General features: G+C 37.6%; 3 protein-coding genes across 4 annotated transcripts; 2 read left to right on the forward strand and 1 right to left on the reverse strand.

The window, feature by feature from the left end:
* Positions 1–378: 378 nt before the first annotated feature.
* LOC114390536 (serine/threonine-protein phosphatase BSL1-like) lies at positions 379–10,717 on the forward strand. Of its 2 annotated transcripts, XM_028351289.1 has the most exons (21): positions 388–1,092; positions 1,174–1,234; positions 1,398–1,476; positions 1,587–1,666; positions 1,767–1,861; positions 2,461–2,560; positions 2,665–2,734; positions 2,983–3,084; positions 4,975–5,056; positions 5,157–5,324; positions 6,588–6,765; positions 6,875–7,076; positions 7,153–7,320; positions 7,459–7,697; positions 8,453–8,537; positions 8,636–8,734; positions 8,807–9,006; positions 9,292–9,367; positions 9,762–9,897; positions 9,974–10,113; positions 10,226–10,717. In XM_028351289.1, the coding sequence occupies exons 1-21, from the start codon at positions 891–893 to the stop codon at positions 10,307–10,309; spliced, it is 2,646 nt and encodes an 881-aa protein (XP_028207090.1). In that variant the 5' UTR covers positions 388–890; the 3' UTR covers positions 10,310–10,717. The 2 variants fall into 2 exon arrangements, 1 of the variants encoding a protein (XP_028207090.1); XR_003661976.1 differs by lacking the exons at positions 9,292–9,367; positions 10,226–10,717 and having other exon boundaries at positions 379–1,092; positions 9,974–10,030.
* Positions 10,718–12,312: 1,595 nt separating this feature from the next.
* On the forward strand, positions 12,313–14,331 carry LOC114390546 (protein SLOW WALKER 1-like). The gene has a single exon (XM_028351302.1). The coding sequence runs from the start codon at positions 12,399–12,401 to the stop codon at positions 13,992–13,994; it is 1,596 nt and encodes a 531-aa protein (XP_028207103.1). The 5' UTR covers positions 12,313–12,398; the 3' UTR covers positions 13,995–14,331.
* A 3,892-nt stretch (positions 14,332–18,223) lies between these two features.
* On the reverse strand, positions 18,224–20,124 carry LOC114390554 (peroxidase 3-like). Its single transcript, XM_028351316.1, has 4 exons — positions 19,843–20,124; positions 19,497–19,688; positions 19,113–19,278; positions 18,224–18,812 (listed from the first exon to the last, which is right to left on the reverse strand). Exons 1-4 carry the CDS (start codon positions 20,044–20,046, stop codon positions 18,406–18,408), a joined length of 969 nt encoding a protein of 322 aa, XP_028207117.1. The 5' UTR covers positions 20,047–20,124; the 3' UTR covers positions 18,224–18,405.
* Between the last annotated feature and the right edge of the window lie 232 nt (positions 20,125–20,356).

The following is a 20,356-nucleotide window of genomic DNA, read 5'->3' on the forward strand; positions in this document are numbered from 1 at the left end:
ACATTCTACCACAATTGATAATTATGTTCAAGACTTATGTCCGATAAATCCAAACATGAAACTAAACAAACACTTATCCCACTTTAGATTCGTCACACCATGTGCTACAACATTTAACTATACTTGTTTTGGCATGTAAGAGCATAAGATTGACAACAACAGCAGAACTTTATCTTACTAAACAAAATCGATAACATGAATTATAAAATGTCATTCGGTACGATTAAATAGCAAATGACAAAAACACAAAGCCAAACAAGGAAATTAAAATATTGAAGGGAATGCATGTGCATCATGATATCCGTGGCTGCAAAATGCAAAATGAATCATCATCATCATCATGCGATAAACCCGAAAAAAAAAAAACTTTCCATGTCTGAGCAATGGAAAAAAACTTTCCCCTTTGTGTCCAGTAGGAGCCTACGAGAATAGTCGTAGTAGAATACAAATACAAGTTGTTGCGTATATCCGCCAATTCGGAAGTTGGCAGTGTCATGCATTTTGACATTTCAGAAATGACAACCTGTAACCGCACTTTGACTTGGGGGCCATGTGTCTTCTCTTCCCTTCCTCTTCTTCAATCACAAAAAAAGCTTTGCTTTGCTTTTGCTGGCATATATAACCACCACCTCGATCCTCTGTAACTTCTTCACTCCTCCAAAACTAATAAACCCTCATTCCAATCCTCCATCGCTTCCTACACCATTTTTCTACCTACCTCTAATAAATTCGTGATCTGGAAAATAAGATATACTCTACTACTCTACGGTTTTGCGGGTCCGTAGCAAGTCCGGGCCCACAAGCGTCCAGCACCGTTTCTGAACCTTAGGGTTCTTGTCTTTTTGTTTTTTTTTTGCCTTTGATTGCTAATTTTTTATTTTGGGATATCGATGGGGTCGAAACCGTGGCTATACCCTGCTCCAACCTATCGAACTATAGAAACCTTCTGGGTCACCGATGAAGACGCACCCGGCCCTCGCTGTGGCCACACCCTCACCGCCGTTGCCGCCACCAAGACTCAAGGCCCCCGCTTGATCCTATTCGGCGGCGCAACCGCCATTGAAGGAGGATCTTCCTCTGCCCCCGGCATTCGTAACTCCTCCTTCACTCACTCTCTCTGTCTGCCTCTTTTTTTTTTTTCGTTGCCTGAATTTCGCTGCTTTTACTTTGCAGGGTTAGCGGGAGTCACTAATACCGTCCATTCCTATGACGTTCAAAGTAGAAAATGGACTAGGTGAGTTTGATTCTCGTTTTCACAATTGTTAAATCTTCCAAATTCAGTTAATTTCTCTGTGTGTCTGTGTCTGTGTGTTTTAGTGTGTTTTCATTTTTATTATTTTAGATTTGTTTGATGAATTGCTACTGAAGCAATGATCTTTGCTGCCGTGACTGTACAGTATCAAACCCGCCGGAGAGCCGCCGTCTCCTCGGGCTGCTCATGCTGCTGCTGCAGTTGGTACCATGGTTGTTTTTCAGGTGATTTTGTGAATTGGGATAAATTGTGGGGACTGAGATTCCTCTTCTTCTTCTTCTTCTTCACTTGCTTGATTATATTAACATTTGTTTGATTGGTTCTGCTTGGCTAGGGTGGGATAGGTCCAGCGGGGCATTCTACCGATGATCTCTATGTGCTTGACTTGACCAATGATAAATACAAATGGCATAGGTGAGATTTGTTCTATTTAAACATGTTTTTCTTTTTACCTACTTCTAGAATTTTGACAAAATCGCACAATTAGTCAATATTGCTATTAATTTAATTGTAGGGTCGTTGTACAAGGGCAAGGACCCGGGCCTCGCTATGGCCATGTAATGGACCTGGTTGCTCAGAGATATCTAGTAACTGTCAGCGGAAATGACGGTGAGAAAAATTCATTACCAGGTTGTTGTTTTTCAAATTCTTGTTATAAAACTGTGATGAATAATGTAGTTGTTGTAAAAACAATAAAGGAGGGGTAGACCTTATCCATGGAACAATCGAGTTGGCAAAATTTTAGGACTTTACTTACTGTGGGTTTGGATTTCAATTGGGAACCTCCAAACCATGTTTTGAGCAAAATGCTGCCGGAGACGAGCTTTTACGTCCACTGTAGCTTGGAATTTCCCCAATGGCAATCCAAACACACTTGTGAAAGCCATGTGTGTAAGTTCCTTTTGTATTTGGGTCTGGGTTTGCTATATGTCTGGAAATACTAAAGAAAGTCACAACATAATCTATGGAATAATTTGGTGGTTAAAAGTTTGACTCTTTTTAATCCTGTTCTTATTACATAATACCTTCATCTTGTTTGATTAAAAAATTGAAAGTAAACACCGTTGAATCGATAGTGGAGATTTCTCTAAGTAGTTTTCCTTGGGCATGCATATGCTACATATATCTGTTTGGAATCTCTTGTGAAGAAAGTGTTTGCTCTCGTGTGCTATATAGCAAATAGTTTAACTTTTTATACCATGTGGCAGGAAAAAGAGTTGTATCTGATGCTTGGGCTTTTGATACTGCTCAAAAACCTTATGTGTGGCAGAAGCTGAACCCAGAAGGTGACAGACCTTCTGCAAGAATGTAAGTCTATCTAGCCTCTTGGTTAATGAAGCCTTAACTGTCTTCATTGTTTCCACACATCATGAATATATTGTAATTTTACACTAGTCTACCTCAACTTATAGGTATGCAACTGCTAGTGCCCGCTCAGATGGAATGTTTTTGCTCTGTGGTGGAAGAGACTCTTCTGGAGCTGTATGTTTGCTCATACTTTTTTAATCAGATCATGATCTGTTGCTTATAGAAAATTTAGTGTGCTAATCTGTCATGCCTGAATTTTCGACATTCCATTTGATGGTTAAATTGTAGTGTGCTGAGTGATAAGTAATTATATCTGAAGCAGAAAAGCATACTTTGTTATTATATTGTTCTGACTTCTGAATCTTGCATCTTAGGCCTACCCAGTGAAATATAATAGCATTTATCATATTTATCTTTTGCAGCCACTAGCAGATGCCTATGGACTGCTCATGCATAGGAATGGCCAGTGGGAATGGACCCTTGCACCTGGAGTTTCCCCTTCACCAAGGTATCAACATGCTGCGGTAAGTGAGAGATTCCTACTGTGAATTTCTTATACAATTTTTTTTATTGCACTAGGATTCGTTTATGTGTCTTTCACACTATTACTTTGAAAAGTGACATGATTTGATTTAATGTCTTAATCTTGACTATTCATGCACAATAATGTCAAGATTAGCTTGTCTTATTCTCACAATAAAGCTTATTTATGTACGTGTGTGTTGCTGCACAGACCCTGATGATAAGAATTTTTCTTACTTTGATCTAACAATTAAAAAGCACCAAGTTTCATTGTGGGGTCTCACTTTATTTATACCAGAGTGGTCAATCACGTGCTATAGCGCTGCTACAGAAGTGTTATGGAGCGTCATGGCTATGGGGTGCTCTTGGAACCCTGTTGCGTTACAACTTGCTGCCATACCTGAAGTGCCGTGAATCCCAGGGCTTGACATGCTGCGAATCCTCTTCTTGGCTGCTATTGCGGCCATTGCAACCGCTATTGCATCAGAGACTAAATGTCCCCTTTTGTGGCCCCTCAATCAATGTTGTTTGGTGCTGTTTTTTTTTTTTTTTGGGGGGGGGGGGGGGTAATCCTGGGATTTTGCCCCCATTTTATTTCATCAGAACACAAACTCTACTTTCCCATTCTCACTCCTTTTGAGGGCTAAATAATGCTGGTCTCTTCTCTCTTCAACACAAACTATCTGTGACCCAGAGCTCTCAGCTGCATTTCCGGCCAACTCATGGCATGTTGGTGGAGTTTCCAGCCAACCCATGGCACAATATCCTGTCAACCCACTCTCTGTAGAACTTTGGCACACCGTTCTGTGGTCTCTACCCTGTTCACATCCTTTGGGGTCTGTTCTGTTCATGTCAAAGAGGAGTCTATGTTTTGTTTTATATTCCTTATTCATTGCAGTGTTCATATAGGCCACCTGACGCTGCCCTTTCTTGCTTTATTTCTTTTATATTACTTGACTCTTGTTATTAAGTATTAACTTCTGTGTTTGCCTTAAAATTATGGCTTTTAATTATTAATTATAAATAGACCTTTAGTTATGGTTTTTTTTTTTTTTTTTTAACTTTTAGCATATATATATATATATATATATAAATTATTTAACTTATATATGAAAAATTCATAATAGCAGTCATCCCAATATCCGCTCTCCAGCTATAGTGGTTTTGGGGTCAGCTACTCTGCTGCTGTCCGGGATTGATAACTATGCTTTATACCCACTTAAAAGCTACACAGACACACCTAAAAGAGAAGTTTTAAGCCATTTATCTAACGTTGTCTAACACACTGATAAGCTAATTGTGGTTTATAACCCTAAATAGGAGAGACTAGATAGATAGTAGTGGTTGACATAAATTTGGATTTGGGAGAGACTGTGAAATTTTAGAAGAATATAAAGTGGATTTCTCTCTTTCCTATTTAATTTTACATTCCCCAATAAGTTCTTGATATCTTTTAGTAGTTGGATGAAAACAAAATCAGTGGCTTAGAATTAGTGTAAGAGTTCTCTATTTTTATGGTGATGTCAATTGATCTTGACCACATTACTCATTCCCTTTTTGTTGAAATTTTAGTTATTTGAATAAATGAGGGAAAGAGAGGATATTCTGATTTCTGACTAATATTAAATTAATATTATTGTGAAAGATGTGATATGATGTGATAGAAAAGATAAAGTACTAAGCTCTATTCTTGTAGAAGACTCCTAATCCTAATTAAATAAGGAAACAAATCCTGAAATATATATGGAATTTATTGCTAAGAGATCATCTAAGGTTCTCTAAAGGCCAAAATATTCTGAGATGTAATCATATGATATCTAGAGGTATCCTCTAGATAGTCTAAAAGTTTTGAAGATTGTTTTTTGAGTGAATGTGGCATTGTATTTTATCAGGTTTTTGTCGGTGCACGATTACATGTTACAGGTGGTGTTCTCAGGGGTGGACGGTCCGTGGAAGGTGAAGCATCCATTGCAGGTAACTTTCTTTTCTCTGTTTCTATTGTATATATTTATTGTCTTGTATTGGCCATTTCCTCTCATTCTATACCTATGCTTTCTTTTTCTCTCTTTGACAGTATTGGACACTGCTGCTGGGGTTTGGTTAGATAGAAACGGCATTGTGTCCTCCTCACGCTCAAACAAAGGTCATGATTATGACCCTTCTTTGGAGCTTATGCGTCGTTGTCGTCATGCAGCTGCAGCTGTTGGTGTTCATATATTTATCTATGGTGGTTTAAGAGGAGGTAAGTACTTGCATTATGAGAGATGCAGTTGTAATTGTAGCTCTAAGAGTTTATTTTGACTTGAAAAACTGAATGAGGCATATTCAGTTCTTTATTACAAAAACATTGAAGCTCACAAAAATAGATTGACTCTTTATTGTGTTTATTCCAATGGATTTAGTCTTTCAGGATTACACAACAAAGGTGCCATTGTTGGAAAGTCCCCCATAGCTTGCCTCTAATGGGTGCGGTTTACATACCTGCAAACAACTGCACCTAATGCCAATTAATTTTAAGTTGGAATCTAACATGACAATAGGAGCCTATATCCATTGTTTCCATGGTTTGTGGAGGGGATCTTTGTCGTTATTCATGCTGTATCACTTGGTTAGTTTGTCTAATAGGTATCTGTGGAGGTGAGTGGAGTGTTAGAATGTCCCACACTGCTTGCCTCAATTATTAGGGTTCAGTTTATATACCTGTGGACAATTTCCCTTAATGGCAATTGAATTTAAGAGGGAATCTAACCTGATATTAGTGGCTATTGCCCATATCCGTCGTATCCATGATTTGTGGAGGGGATCTTTGTTGTCTTTTGTTGTGTATTGCTTGGTCTAATAGGCAGCTGTGGAGGTGGGGTGTTGGAAAGTTCGATATTGCCTGCCTCAATTGTTAGAGTGTGGTTTATATACTCATGGACAACTTGACTTAGTGCCAATTAAATTTAAGAGGGAATATACATGATAGGAGAGCCTATGACCCATATCCATGGTTTCCATGGTTTGTGGAGGGGGATCTTTGTCATTTTGGTGCTGTATCGCTTGGTCTAGTAGGCAAACAGTTGTGGAGGTGGAGTGTTGGAAAGTCCCACATCACCTGCCTCAATTATTAGGGTGTGGTTTATATACATAGCAAGCAAAATTGTTTGCCTAGTATGGTTTTATAGTGAGCGATTGCGGAACAGGTTTTCACATGTCATGCATTTGTGCTGGTTTGCTGAAAAATGATTTTGTGCTCTTTTAAAAATACAATAGCCTAGTTATTTTTTGGGCTATGCATTATAATGCCTTGAGTTGATTAATTCTCAATTATCAATAGTTTGGTAGAAGGAACTGAAATGCTTATTGAAGGAATTAATGTGTTAAAATCCTCCAATTTGTATTATAGACTGCAAGTGTCTTGATATTTTACATTTTAATTTGTTTTATATTGATGTTTCTTATATATTTCAAAATTTTGTTCCTATGTCTACCAATTCTTATGAAACCATGTTATCCTGTGCAGATATACTACTAGATGATTTCCTAGTGGCTGAAAATTCGCCATTGCAGCCTGACATTAATTCTCCTGAGAGAGCTTCACCTGTTACAAGCTCCAAACAAAATCAATCTAACTTAAATTATAATGTAACAACACCAAATTTGGATGGTGGACCAGATATTCCTTCATCTGGTGGCTCAGGGTATATCATTTGTTGCTTCCTTCTTTAGAAGCTCAACACTTCTACTTCACTTTTCTTATGCTCGGGTTATTTCAATTTTATGACGTGATATGTGTGTTCATTTTATCAGCATGGACAAAAATTCCTTGGAGAAACTGAGGGAAGCATCAGCTGCTGAAGCTGAGGCAGCGAGTGCTGTCTGGCAAGCTGTGCAGGCTATATCAAGTAATCCTGCTGAAGAAACATCTGTGTCAGATGACAACTCACAAGCTGTGGAAACAGTTTCAGATGGAAGTGATACAGAGGGAGATGTCCGCCTTCATCCTAGAGCTGTATGTGCTTGGAATCCTTGTTTATAACTGATCATGTTCCTCTCAAGGATGCAAAATCATATGCATTTTGTTACAGGTTGTAGTTGCGAAGGAGGCTTTAGGTAACCTAGGTGGAATGGTGAGACAATTATCGCTAGATCAATTTGAAAATGAAAGTAGACGCATGATTCCCGTAAATAATGATTTGCCATATCCTACGAAAAAGTTCACCAGGCAGAAATCTCCTCAGGGTTTACATAAAAAGGCAAGCATTATTTGATTCACATTCTGCTTGGTTTATATTGTTAGCGTTTGACATAGTCTGCCTAGTGTCTACTCACTTAATTACCATTACAATATTGCTACATTAGACCATCTCTTATTATCACTGTCTTCCTGCCAGATAATTTCAACTTTGCTTAGGCCTCGCAACTGGAAAGCTCCTGCAAACAGGCGGTTCTTCTTGGATTCTTATGAAGTGGGTGAACTTTGCTATGCTGCTGAGCAAATATTTATGCATGAACCGACCGTACTTCAGCTGAAAGCTCCTGTCAAAGTATTTGGTGATCTTCATGGTCAGTTTGGTGATTTGATGCGGCTATTTGATGAATATGGATTTCCTTCTACTGCAGGAGACATCACGTAAGTTTGTTACTTGTTTACATTGGTTGATTACCATTGCTCATGTATCAAAAAGCTAGTGCATATTCTTTAGGTGTTAAAATAATGACTTCTCCCTGGGAAGCAGATCACCATATTCTTATTTAAGAGTATTTGTTAGTATGTGTCAAAACATCATGAAGTTTATATTTTAGCTACAGTTGAGGTCTTGAGGGATATTGTATGCACTTGGTAATGGTGGTTCATTCTTTTGAATTCAGTTTAAGACCGATTAACTCTGAAAAAACTATACTTTTGCTTTGCTATGTGGGAGGGTGAACCTTGGTGCATTGGTAAGGTAGCTACTTTGTGATCTGAAGGTCACAGTTTCTCCACTTGCTGTGGGGTATGGTAGCCTACATTTATTCTCCCCTTGCGCTACTTTTGGTTGCTTGTCTTAGCTTGTGGATTTCACTTTTTCTCAATGGTTTTGTTTTATTTAATTAGCTCTACACTGTCCAAAAAATGTTTTGTCCAAAAACCATGTCTAGAAATGTTCACTTTCAATTTGTTGCGATTTGAAGTAAAACATGCCGACTGATGGTTGGGAGCTAAGATGCTCTGTATGTTCCTTAACAGGGTTGGTTAATCTGACACTTGATCTGTTTTAGTCTTGTTCTGTGTTAATACATTTCTTCTAGTCAATACCTGGGTGAAAATTTTTCTAAGGCATTTTTCTCATGCTTTGCTCTTTCATATGAGCATTTTGGAATTAGCTAACACATTTAATGTTTCAGCTATATTGACTACCTGTTTTTGGGAGATTATGTCGATCGAGGACAGCACAGCTTGGAAACCATTACCTTGCTACTTGCTCTTAAGGCAGGCCTGTTTAATTTTACATTATTTAACTATCTGGTATTATTGTATTGGGTTTTCTTTGTGTTTATAATTGACCTTGCACTGACATTCTTGTCTAGATCGAATATCCCGAGAATGTTCACTTGATACGTGGAAACCACGAAGCTGCTGACATAAATGCACTATTTGGTTTTCGTATTGAGTGCATTGAAAGAATGGTAAAGACATAAACATATTTGTATTGATTCGATTTTTGGATTCAACTCTGCAACTAACTATGTGCTTTGTAGGGTGAAAATGATGGGATATGGGCATGGACACGATTCAATCAACTTTTTAACTATCTTCCATTAGCTTCTCTTATTGAAAAGAAAATTATCTGTATGCATGGTGGCATTGGAAGATCGATCAATTCAGTAGAACAGATAGAGAAGCTTGAAAGGCCCATAACAATGGATACAGGATCTATTACTTTAATGGACCTTTTATGGTACCTCTTTGTTTATCTATCATTTTTTTTGTCATGTGGCTTCTTGTTATGCTTGCATCCCCCGTGCTTCTTTCTTCTTTGGGGGTGATCCTTAATGCAACAGTTAGGTTGCTATTTTATGACCTGGAGGTCATGTGTTTAAATCTTCAAAACAATCTCTCCGCTTGCGGGGGTAAGATTGCAAACATTTATCCTCCCAAAACCCCACTTGGAGGGAGTGTTGTGCATTGGGTTGCCATTTTTTTCTCATTCCTTTTTTATTACAACTTCTACGGGTTTGTGTAGGTCTGATCCCACAGAGAATGATAGTGTAGAGGGTTTGAGACCAAATGCTAGAGGCCCAGGGCTTGTTACTTTTGGGGTAAGTATATGCTTAACTAGAAAGGAAAGAACAGTTTTTTTAAAAAAGGTCTACTAACCCTTCCTCCTCATCCATGATTTTCTGTAGTCATATAAATTAAGATCTTTCTTGAGAACCAAAAAGGAAAAAATGAAAATGTCAAGCAACAAATTTTGGTGGTCTCTTCAAGATAAAAAATAAGGGTAGGAATTAGAATTTAGTAATTAAGATACCATTTGATGTGCAAAAGTATTACGAAATATTAGCAGTTGTTTTGAACCCAATTCAAAAATCATATCTTTCTACTTATTGATAACATTTTATACAGTGGAATATTATTCAATAGTAGGCATGCCTTAAAAGTTCTTGCTATTTAAATGGGAAGCTGACCCATTACTTCGATTATTTTATGCAGCCTGATCGTGTCACAGAATTTTGTAAGAAAAATAAATTGCAGCTCATTATAAGGGCCCATGAGTGTGTCATGGATGGCTTTGAACGATTTGCCCAGGGACAATTAATCACCCTTTTCTCTGCAACTAACTATTGTGGTGAGCATAATTTCTCACCAGTGTTCTCCTTTGCAATGCTATAGCATTTCAATCTCATGTTGTGTGTGTTATTTAGGAACTGCAAACAATGCGGGAGCTATACTGGTAGTTGGTAGGGGTTTGGTTGTAGTTCCAAAATTAATTCATCCCATACCACCTCCCCTTCAGTCTCCTGAGACATCTCCTGAGCGTGTTATGGATGAAACATGGATGCAGGTGAGCCCTTATGCAGTATCTTTCTTCTCTATACTGTATTTAACAATTAATGAAGTAAGTGGATTTGTTGAATGGTAATTCTCATTTTTTGGTTCTCATTTGCTTATTGTAGGAGCTTAATATTCAGAGGCCACCAACTCCTACTCGGGGTCGACCTCAGCCGGACCTTGATCGTGGCTCACTAGCATATATATGATTTGATTCACGACTTGAATAAATACTGCATATTCGGGATTTTTCATCATCGCTTGATATCCTGCCAACCAAAAGTTCTGTTTCTAAACCTGTCATTGTTGGCAGAATACATATTTTGTACTAGATTCTTCTTTAGTTGCAGAAAAGCAAACTCTCATTAGCATGCAAATAGCTTGAGAGAGTGCATTATTTTATGTTAGCCAATTAGCGAATGGCTTGTGGAGATTGGTTTTACTAGGCACGGGACATGGATAAAGTGGAAGAGATGCTAGTGGCTTCTCCCCCTCAACATGGGGATGGATAACTTAGTCAGGGAATACCGATGTTTGGTATATATATTGTATCATAGAGAAATATATATATATATATATTTTTTCCTTTATATAAATGTTCATAACATTTAGATCAATCGTCTCTCAAGTCTCAAAGCTTGAAATAGAAGTAGGCAGTTCTCAGGTTTATAAACGTATCCCAGTCCACTGAGAAAAAAGGCCTCAACGAAAGATTTTTCGCTTCATCTTGGATATAGCTAAGAAAGCTACTATGTTGCTTTTCCAGTGTGTTTGGATTTGCATCTGGGATGCATGTTTTCACATCAAGTCAGCTAAAAGATATTACTTCAGATTTGATGCATATAAGTGTGCCAAGAATTGACTCAGGTTGGTGAGTATTATTAAGCCCTCTCAATTTTTAGTCCTTAGATGTAGAATTTTTTTGGGACTAAAAACGGAAAGAAAAAAAATTGATAGACTAAAAATGGACTGATTTTTTTTTTTGAGAGACCAAGACCTCTCAAAATTTATGAGACTAAAAACAGATGTTCACAAAAGATCATCAACCAAAATCCTTTAACATTTATTATTAGTCCAAGTTACTTTTCAAGATAAGCTCCATCTCCATGACGATGGAATTATCCATCGAAACAAGACTTTTTTTCATTTTTCTAGCTAAATATCCCTAATGACTTATTTTTTTGTCAGCCACAAAGATTAACATTATTTGTGCTTCTTTAGAGTCTCCTGCTTTTCAAAAAAAAAAATCTATTTGTACATAAATTTTATATAACAAAGAGGAAGATAGATACAAAAGAGAGAAAAGTGTGGGTCAAGATAATTGATGAAGAGAAATAGAGAAAAAAATAACAATAGAAAATATTGTATGAATAATATAACTAAAATTTATATATGATGCTAGCAAGATATCATCGAATTACAATAATAAAAGGTCCTCAAATAAATTGATATGCACATGATTCTACAATATAATTCACCAATTATTGATAGGGAAAAAAAATAATCCTTTTAAGATCTAGATGTATTGAAATTTAAGTGTTAAAAGCCAGGAATCAACCTAGGTTGGTGTGAGTAATCTTCCTTCTAAGCTCTTTCTCTTGCAACTTGATTGACTTGACTATGATACCTCTTGTATTTTTACTTAGAATTACTCTAGAATTATTCTAACAAAAACTACTTGGGAAGTAGGGAGTGTACTTTTTTCTATGGTCAAATTCTTATCAATATTAAGCATCCCAAGGGAAATGATGATAATAATAATTTGAAAACTAATCCATGCTTGGGAGCAGATTTAGAGTCGTTGTGGAGGAAAAGTCACAATAATTTATCGTCTTAAGCCATTAGATTATTCTCTCAGCTAAATTTTTGTCATCTATCTTAAAAGATACTAAAAATGAGATCATGGATTTGGGTTAGGCACACGGAGGTGTGTGTATTTAATACTTTTTTTTATTTGATAAATTAATAATGCTATTATTTTATTTTCTTTTAGATGATTTGAGAAATTATTGTTAGTGTAAATGTTACATTGAGAATGAAATTAAGCCTATATGATATCAAACTTTCTTAATCACTAATTTTCTCGAGAATGAATTGGACGTCTAAATGCTTATCAAGAATACTTTTTTTTCTTAAAGATTTATATATAAAAAAGCAATAGAAGTTAGGAAGAAAAAAAAAACATTTTAATAATAATAAATTAAAAGCGAAGAACATAACAGTGATAGATAGCAGACGCAGGAGCAGTTCTTAAACCCTAAACCTTGGCGTGCGGTGCGGTGTGGCAAAGTGCAAAAAATGGAGGAAGCAAGAGTTCAGAAGAACTTCCCGGTGAAGCCGAAGCTGAAATCGATGGCCAGAACCCCAAAGCAAACCCCTGAATCGAAGTACTGGTCCTCCTTCAAGACCCAACAAATCCCCAACCTCATCTCCGTCCCCTCCCTCACCTTCTCCCCCACACCCCCTCACTCCTTCGCCGCCGCACACTCCGCCTCCCTCACTCTTTACAGCTCCCAGACCCTCTCCCCCGCTGCCACCATCTCCTCCTTCTCCGACGCCGTCTCCTGCGCCTCCTTCCGCTCCGACTCCCGCCTCCTGGCCGCCTCCGACCTCTCCGGCCTTGTCCAGGTCTTCGACGTCAAATCCCGCACCGCCCTCCGCCGCCTCAAGTCTCATTTCCGCCCCGTCCGCTTCGTCCACTTCCCCCGCCTCGACAAGCTCCACCTCATCTCTGCCGGCGACGACGCCCTCGTCAAGCTCTGGGACGTCGCCGAGGAGACCCCGGTCTCCGAGTTCCTCGGCCACAAGGACTATGTCAGGTGCGGAGACTCCTCCCCTGTGAATTCTGAAATCTTCGTTACAGGCTCCTATGACCATGTCGTCAGGCTCTGGGATGCTAGGGTTAGGGATTCGAAATCGTCGGTGCAGGTGAACCACGGCGCGCCCGTGGAGGATGTTGTGTTCTTGCCGTCCGGAGGGATGGTTGCGACGGCGGGTGGGAATTCGGTTAAAATTTGGGACTTGATTGGTGGAGGGAAGCTTGTGTACTCCATGGAGAGTCACAACAAGACTGTCACGTCGATTTGTGTCGGGAGAATTGGGAAGGATTATGGTGAAGAATCATCGAATCAGTTTAGGATTATGAGTGTGGGGTTGGATGGGTACTTGAAGGTGTTTGATTATGGATCATTGAAGGTTACACATTCCATGAGGTTCCCCGCGCCTCTTTTGTCGGTCGCCTACTCGCCAGATTGTTCCACCAGGGTGATTGGGACATCCAATGGAGTGATCTATGCTAGCAAGAGGAAGATGAAGGAAAAAGAGAAGGAGGAGGAGGAGAGTGAGGCTAGCTTGGTTTGGAGAACTGCTCCTGTGGAGAATACTGAGAAGAAAGCGGTGAGGCCTTCGCATTTTAGGTATTTTCATAGAGGGCAGGGAACCAAACCGTCTGAGGGGGATTTCTTGGTTATGAAGCCCAAGAAGAAGAAGTGGGCTAAGCACGACACGCTGTTGAACAAGTTTGAGCATGGAGAGGCTCTGGTGTCTGTGTTGGGAACTATGAACCCCGGGCATGTGGTGGCTGTGATGGAGGAATTGGTGGCTAGGAAGAAATTTCTCAAGTGTGTCTCCAACTTGGATGTGGAGAAGTTGGAACTGCTCTTGGAATTCTTGCATAAGTATTGTACCATGCCTAGATATTCTAGTTTGTTGATGGGGTTCGCCAAGAAGGTTCTTGAAATGAGGGCGGATGATATTAGAGCTTCTGATTCTGAAGCCATCAAGAGTCATATCATAAATCTCAAGCGGGCTGTTGCCCAGGAGATTCAGATTCAACAGTCATTGCAAGAGATACAGGGTATAATTTCTCCTTTGTTGAAGATTGCTGGAAGATGAAATTTTGGGCTTCTCATCCATGAGCTGGTTTTGTTAGGCTATCCTCTTCCTCTTTTTTTTTTTTTTTTCTCTCTCTCTCTCTCTAATTTTTATTTAAGAATGTATGTGTTATTCTTGTAATTTGATTCAAGCAATGCCAGTTTCTCTAGAATTTTTGTTGGCAACTGTGATCCTTTGAAAGCACAGGGAAATGCTTATTGCCAATTGTGTTTTAGGGATTCTACTTACAACTTCATCTATGGTCTCATTTGGCACTTATATAATATTTTATTTTGTATGACGGCCCTCTAAACAGGGGGATCTTTTAGAATGCTGTGTTTTCTTATCCCGTTGGCAAGAGAGTATTGAATCCCAAAATTAGATCTCTATGTGCTATTAAATTAGACCTATTTGTGCACCTACTTTGCAGGTATCCTTATTTTCTAGCAGCCAATTGTTAGATAAAGATGTAATGTGCTATTATATTGAATAACTGAACGTTGAACTGCAGTTGTGACAGTTATATCCATTTTATAAATAATTTTACTAATTTTCACAAAATGGTTCATGAAAGTGCTTCTTTGCTATGCTCCCAAGTTTGCACTAGAATATTACCCTCATCTGCAGAATCACTGTGTGTAGCTTCTTCAACACTTTTCATGCTCTTTCACTTCCTTCCACTGCTAAGACAGAGTCTTCATTTACCTCGGATTTTCATCTCCTTCCCAAATAAGGAGCCTAAGATGCTTTGTCCAAGATTTGGTGTGTTGGGCTGTTATTCTGTCTACATTTAACAGATTCTCTTGCTCTGTCTCTCCATAAGCTTATGATAAGAGAGATGGCTTGTCCCCTTAAATGGTCCTCTCACATTAGTACTTATCTTGTCCTTGACCTCTTTTCTTGTTCCTCTCCTTATTAAAATAATAAAATCGGTATTTGAAGCAGCAAAATCTTGGCTCCAATTTCCTGAAGAAAAGCCTCTGTTTGGGTCGATCCCTGCCCTGAATTTGTCATCATTGAAGAACTTCGGTTAATTCCCATGCTCCTCCATCTGGAACCCTTTAGTTCCTTCAATCCGATTGAGAGGTTCTTTTCCATAAGTCTGGCCAGAGAAATCATTTTGTACCTACTGATTGGTTCCAAGGCTGCTACTTCCCACTTCAATTCTTCCTTCAAGCCCCCTAAGAAGAATCCCATATACTGATCCTCTATTAATGGGGGAATCTGTGCTACCAACATTTTGAAATCCTACTCATATTTGTTCACTGCCTATTTGAATCCATCACAGCTTGCATCTCTAACTTCATGCAGAGAAGACTTAAAGTAATATATGTTTCCTCTAGTAGGAGGCTAATATTTGGATATAATTTTCTTCCTTGCAATTTTGCTTTGTTGTAATGGGGAAATATGTTCTGCACGAAATTAAGGATCCATCATATTTGATTTAAGGCTGTGTCTAAGGGAGACCACTTTTATAAGTGGTCCATCATCAATCACTTTTAAGAGCCCTTGGATTTATGAAGACTCATAATAATATGAGCTCTACCTCATCAAAACATCTCCTTTATGTTTCTCCCTCTCCCAATGTCATTAATGGAAGCTCCAACAACAGCTCTAGCGACTCCTCTGGCACGGGTAATCCCCAACCGCCACCACACCCTCCTCCTTCCTCCTCCTCCTCCGTCCAAAAACAAAGGTAACACAAAAGCATAGTGACATTGCTAAACTCACCAAACCAGCAATTCCCCACAATGCACGATAAAAATGTAAGATATTAAATTTCGAAGTGCATGAAGCTTGGGCACTAATGGAGTTCACAATACCATCAAATAAACCAAATTTATTTGAATAACCAACATATGCCAGTTACACGACAAGTTCAGAAATTTTAAGGCACCCATATGAAATTTCAACAAAAGATTTTCATTATGTTTTTGAAAAGCAATTGTGAACAAACATAAATCAAGAGCAAATATTGTAAAATCAAAATAAAATCGCCATACACAGACGCTTGGCTTCAATGTTGTGAAACCATTGTAGCTTCTTTGTCAATGATGAATTCAAAACCCTTGGCAGGGACTAGTTTCTTCGTGTCTTCCCTCTTGTTCTTGATTCTTTGCGTTGTTGAAATAGAGAAATTTCATATTTCACTTCGAAAAGGATGGGCTGCCTCTTTGGCAGTGGTGGTTTCCGATGGCGTGTGGTGAAGGAGGAGGTTACCATGCAAGGGAGTTTAGGGCTAGTTGTGGCGGCGGAAGGAGGATATGATGGTGGTGTGGTGATGAGGAGGATGGAAATGATGCATGTGGTAATCGTTTCTGAGAATCACAATGCTTCAGATTTGGAAGGGATCAGAAGGTGTCACAATACCAACAGGAAGAGGAATAATCAGATTGGGGTCTTTGGCAAAGCGGGAGGATGGTGGTTGTCAGTGTCGAGGTCGCGTTCAACACTAAAATCAAAGGGTCGGTTATGTTGTCAGCGACGAAAGTGTAGAAAGGAAAAGGAGAAAGAGAAGGTCATGACATAATATTACAATGAAGGTGCATGATAGTAAAAGTGGTACTCCATGGACCACTCATGAAAGTGGTTCACGATAGAGGTTGCCTTGATTTAAAAGGTTCTTTTCAAGTGATGAGAATACCAAACTCAAAGAATTAGACTTGAACTATTGCTTCTAAGTTGGTGAGAGTCTTTATTAAAGTAAGATGGTAGTTACACATGAATCTTGTTTTGCATTTAAGTTTCTTATGGTAAAAGGAGAAACTTTATTATAAGGTATATATATATATATATATATATATATATATATATATATATATATATATATATATATATATAATGTGTATTTCTTCTGTTTAGTACTGATTTCTGTGGGACAACTTCAAATTTAATTAAGAAAGTTTCCCTAAACGTGTAGTCCTGGCCTCAAAGCATTGCTTGGCGTGAGTGGGGTGGTGTAACTTATGACAAGTAGGGACATGTTATTGACCTGAATGGAGAATCAATCTACGGTGGACTTGACAATTCAAGTACTCTTTTCAGTCTCCAAACTAATCTGCAGGTTTTGAATGTAGCTAATAATAACTTCAATTTTGAGATACCATCTAGATTCAACAAATTGAAGGACTTAAATGTATCTGAATTTGTCATATGCTGGCTTTGTGGGGTATATTCCAATATGCTACCACTACTGTTTAGTCTTGAAGTGAGCATGTGAGACTGCAATCTCTCTAGACCCCTTGATTCTTCACTGACCAGACTTGAGAACCTTTCAGTAGTTCCTCCTGGTCATAACTTATCATTGCCAGTACTAAAATCCTTTTGCTAGCTAGTTTTCGAAATTTGACAACTCTAGACCTTAGTTCTAGCGGGTTGACTGAAATATTTTCACAGATCCTTCAGGTAGTAACATTGGCTGATAAAGACATATCATTCAACAATGATCTTTATGTTTCTTTACCAGAATTCCTATTGAATGGTCCTCTTCGGCCAAAAAAATTATGGGCCGAAGAAATTTTTTATAATAAATTTAATTTGATTTCTTAATATTTGAAAAATAAATAACTTGCTAAATTGCTAATAAATAACTAATAAAACAGTATCCAAAGTTATTGCCATATATATATTACAATCTATTGTATGATTATATTATTTATATAGTATTTTTTATTATACATTTTATAATAGCAATTTTTTTAATCTCTTTTCATTACATTAGATATCCTATCTCACATGTACAGTTTTTCATTTCTCTTTATTTATTAAAGAACTATACATAAGGTTGTACAAAATACAATTTCATTAATTTTAATAATTTAACCAAAATAGACTAGACCAAGAATTTCTGTTAACTCACATGTTGGAAGGCTCAAGATGCTTTCTATTTCATGAAAAATCTTGGAATAAATTACTAATTTGGTGAACAAAATATTGTATTTTCTCCAAAAATAATAAAACTATTTAAGTAATTTTCTGATAAAAAATTTCGTACTCCATTGTCCAGAGGCTCCCCATTCTGATATATCTGAGAGTACTTAATTAATTTTTCTTTAAAGAGAGTAATATTTCAAAGGAGGTATTAGATACCATTATTTTCAAATGGAATTGGATTTGGGTACTTTTAAGTAAGCTATCAGGATACAGGTCTTTTGATAAAACGAAAAGTGATCGGAAGCCAAATTTTCTGACAAAAATCATTTAAATGAATATTTTGCACCAATAAAAAAAATATAATAAATGTATCCAGGTAAGAGAAAGTACACTAGTGTACAAAAACACATATTTTGATACTTAATACAAGCTTATAGGCATTTGATGATAACAGTAATAACCTCAATGAGGGTTTAAAGGTAGTTGACAACAATCATAATTAGCAACTCAAAAACAATTAAAAGAAAGGAAATTAAAACCAAATTAGTATAGGATATATTTATGAGTTGACAACTGAACACTTGTTCCGTATTTCTCCTGCCGAGTCAGTGAGGACATCAATGGCTCCCATTCTCTTCATTGACTGTGCAAATTCTGTGAAGAACTTGTCTTGATCAACCAATTCTTTAGCTATATCTTCAGATTGCTCTTCTGTTAGAAGGGCTGCATCTGATTGGAACAGACCCTTATTCTGGAGAAGGTTTGGATAATAGTCACTATCGAAATTGGTAGAGCTTCCAGGATCCATTTCTACCGTTGTGGTTGTATCGCTCAGGCTCTGGCACTTTGTCTTCAAGAATTCTGCATAAGTGGAGTTCAAAGAAGGGTCTTGATCACCTTTCCCGGTGAAATTGTAAAGCCTGTTACTGAACAAGTTGCAATGCCCTATTCCAATTGTGTGTGCCCCTGCATATATGAAAATTATATATAAGCACAATTGTGATAAACTGTTAAGATTATTAGTTAATGTTTTTTTTATCGATAAATATGTTAGTGGTTAGTTTTATTAGAAATAGAATATTAGTGGAAGGGATTCAAACCCACACTACCTCTTCTTTTTCATTTTCCCTACAATCACCAAACCAACTTTAACTTAAATTATTAATTAATGTGTACTGATTATGGTCTTGCTTTGTAATTCCATGCATCTATATATATATAGTTATATACTACTAGCAATTAATTAATATTATGAATGTTAATTACCTGATAATACAACCAGATCGTGCAAAGTGAGACCTTTGCTAGCAAAGTTTTGTTTGAGTTGGGTGAAGTTGAAGAAAGGTGCAGGGATATTGGCCAAGGCTTCGTTACTGTTCGATACCGTGCCATCTCTTCTACCGGTCAGCACTTCCCACATAGATTTATTAAACTGCAAAGTTCATTTATGCATCAGATAAACATGCATGAAGTAATAACGTAATTATTATTATTAAGATTATATATGTGACATGTGTATAACAAAATAAATTCTCAACAGCATGAATTTTCTTGTATAATTAGAAGGACGTGTGAGTATTATAAATTTTCTTATATTTATTTTTAATTCTTATAGATAAAAAAAATCATTTATGCAGGGGGTTAGCTTACTTGGACGGAAACAGCGTCCCTAGCTGCCAATGCCAGTATGTCAGCACAAGATACAGTTTTGGGACATTTTGCCTCCAATTCACTTTTTATGTCATCTATGACATCAAAGCCAGCCAAAGATAAATTTGGAATTGCATCCCTCTCAGCAGTGTTATTGGCAGTAGAGTTCAACAAAACCGAGGCATCACAACCCTGAAATGTATGTTTGCATTGCAACCATTATGTTATGTATACTCTCCTAAACAATTAGCACACTTTTGCATGTTGAAATATATGCCACGGTATATCAAAACCGGATAAAAAGAAAACATAAATACGTAAAACAATCTTGGAATTAATAATATACCCTGACAAAACAATCATGAAAATGCATTCTAAGCAACTTGGCAGGCAAATCGGGATTAGCAGACACATGCTGCTGGGTTTTGCTCTTAATAATGTCCTCAGCTTGAGAGCAGGAATCCTTGTAGAACTTTTTCCTTAGGCTGCCTCCTTGACAAACCCCAAGGAAACCCAAAAGCACCACACATAGCAAAATATTGATCTTCATATTCAAATTTTTCAACCCTTCACTTCACTCACTTGAATTCCCTATATAGTATAGCCTTGAGAAATGGAATGCTTAGCTACAAGGTTCTCCTCCCTTTTATAGGCATTATAATTTATATATCATCTTTCTAAAGCATTATATATGTATTTTGTAATTATTTGGGATTAAGTTCTAAATTAACCGGCCGGTGGTGCCCTAGCTTGCGCAACTATAATTTCATGCATCTCTTCAATCATTGGATGCAACATGCATGTATAGGGAATAGCTAGTTTCCTTAAAATAAGCACCTACCAATGAATAATGACGACAC

The sequence above is a fragment of the Glycine soja genome, chromosome 2, assembly GCF_004193775.1.
Source record: "Glycine soja cultivar W05 chromosome 2, ASM419377v2, whole genome shotgun sequence".
Lineage (NCBI taxonomy): Eukaryota > Viridiplantae > Streptophyta > Magnoliopsida > Fabales > Fabaceae > Glycine > Glycine soja.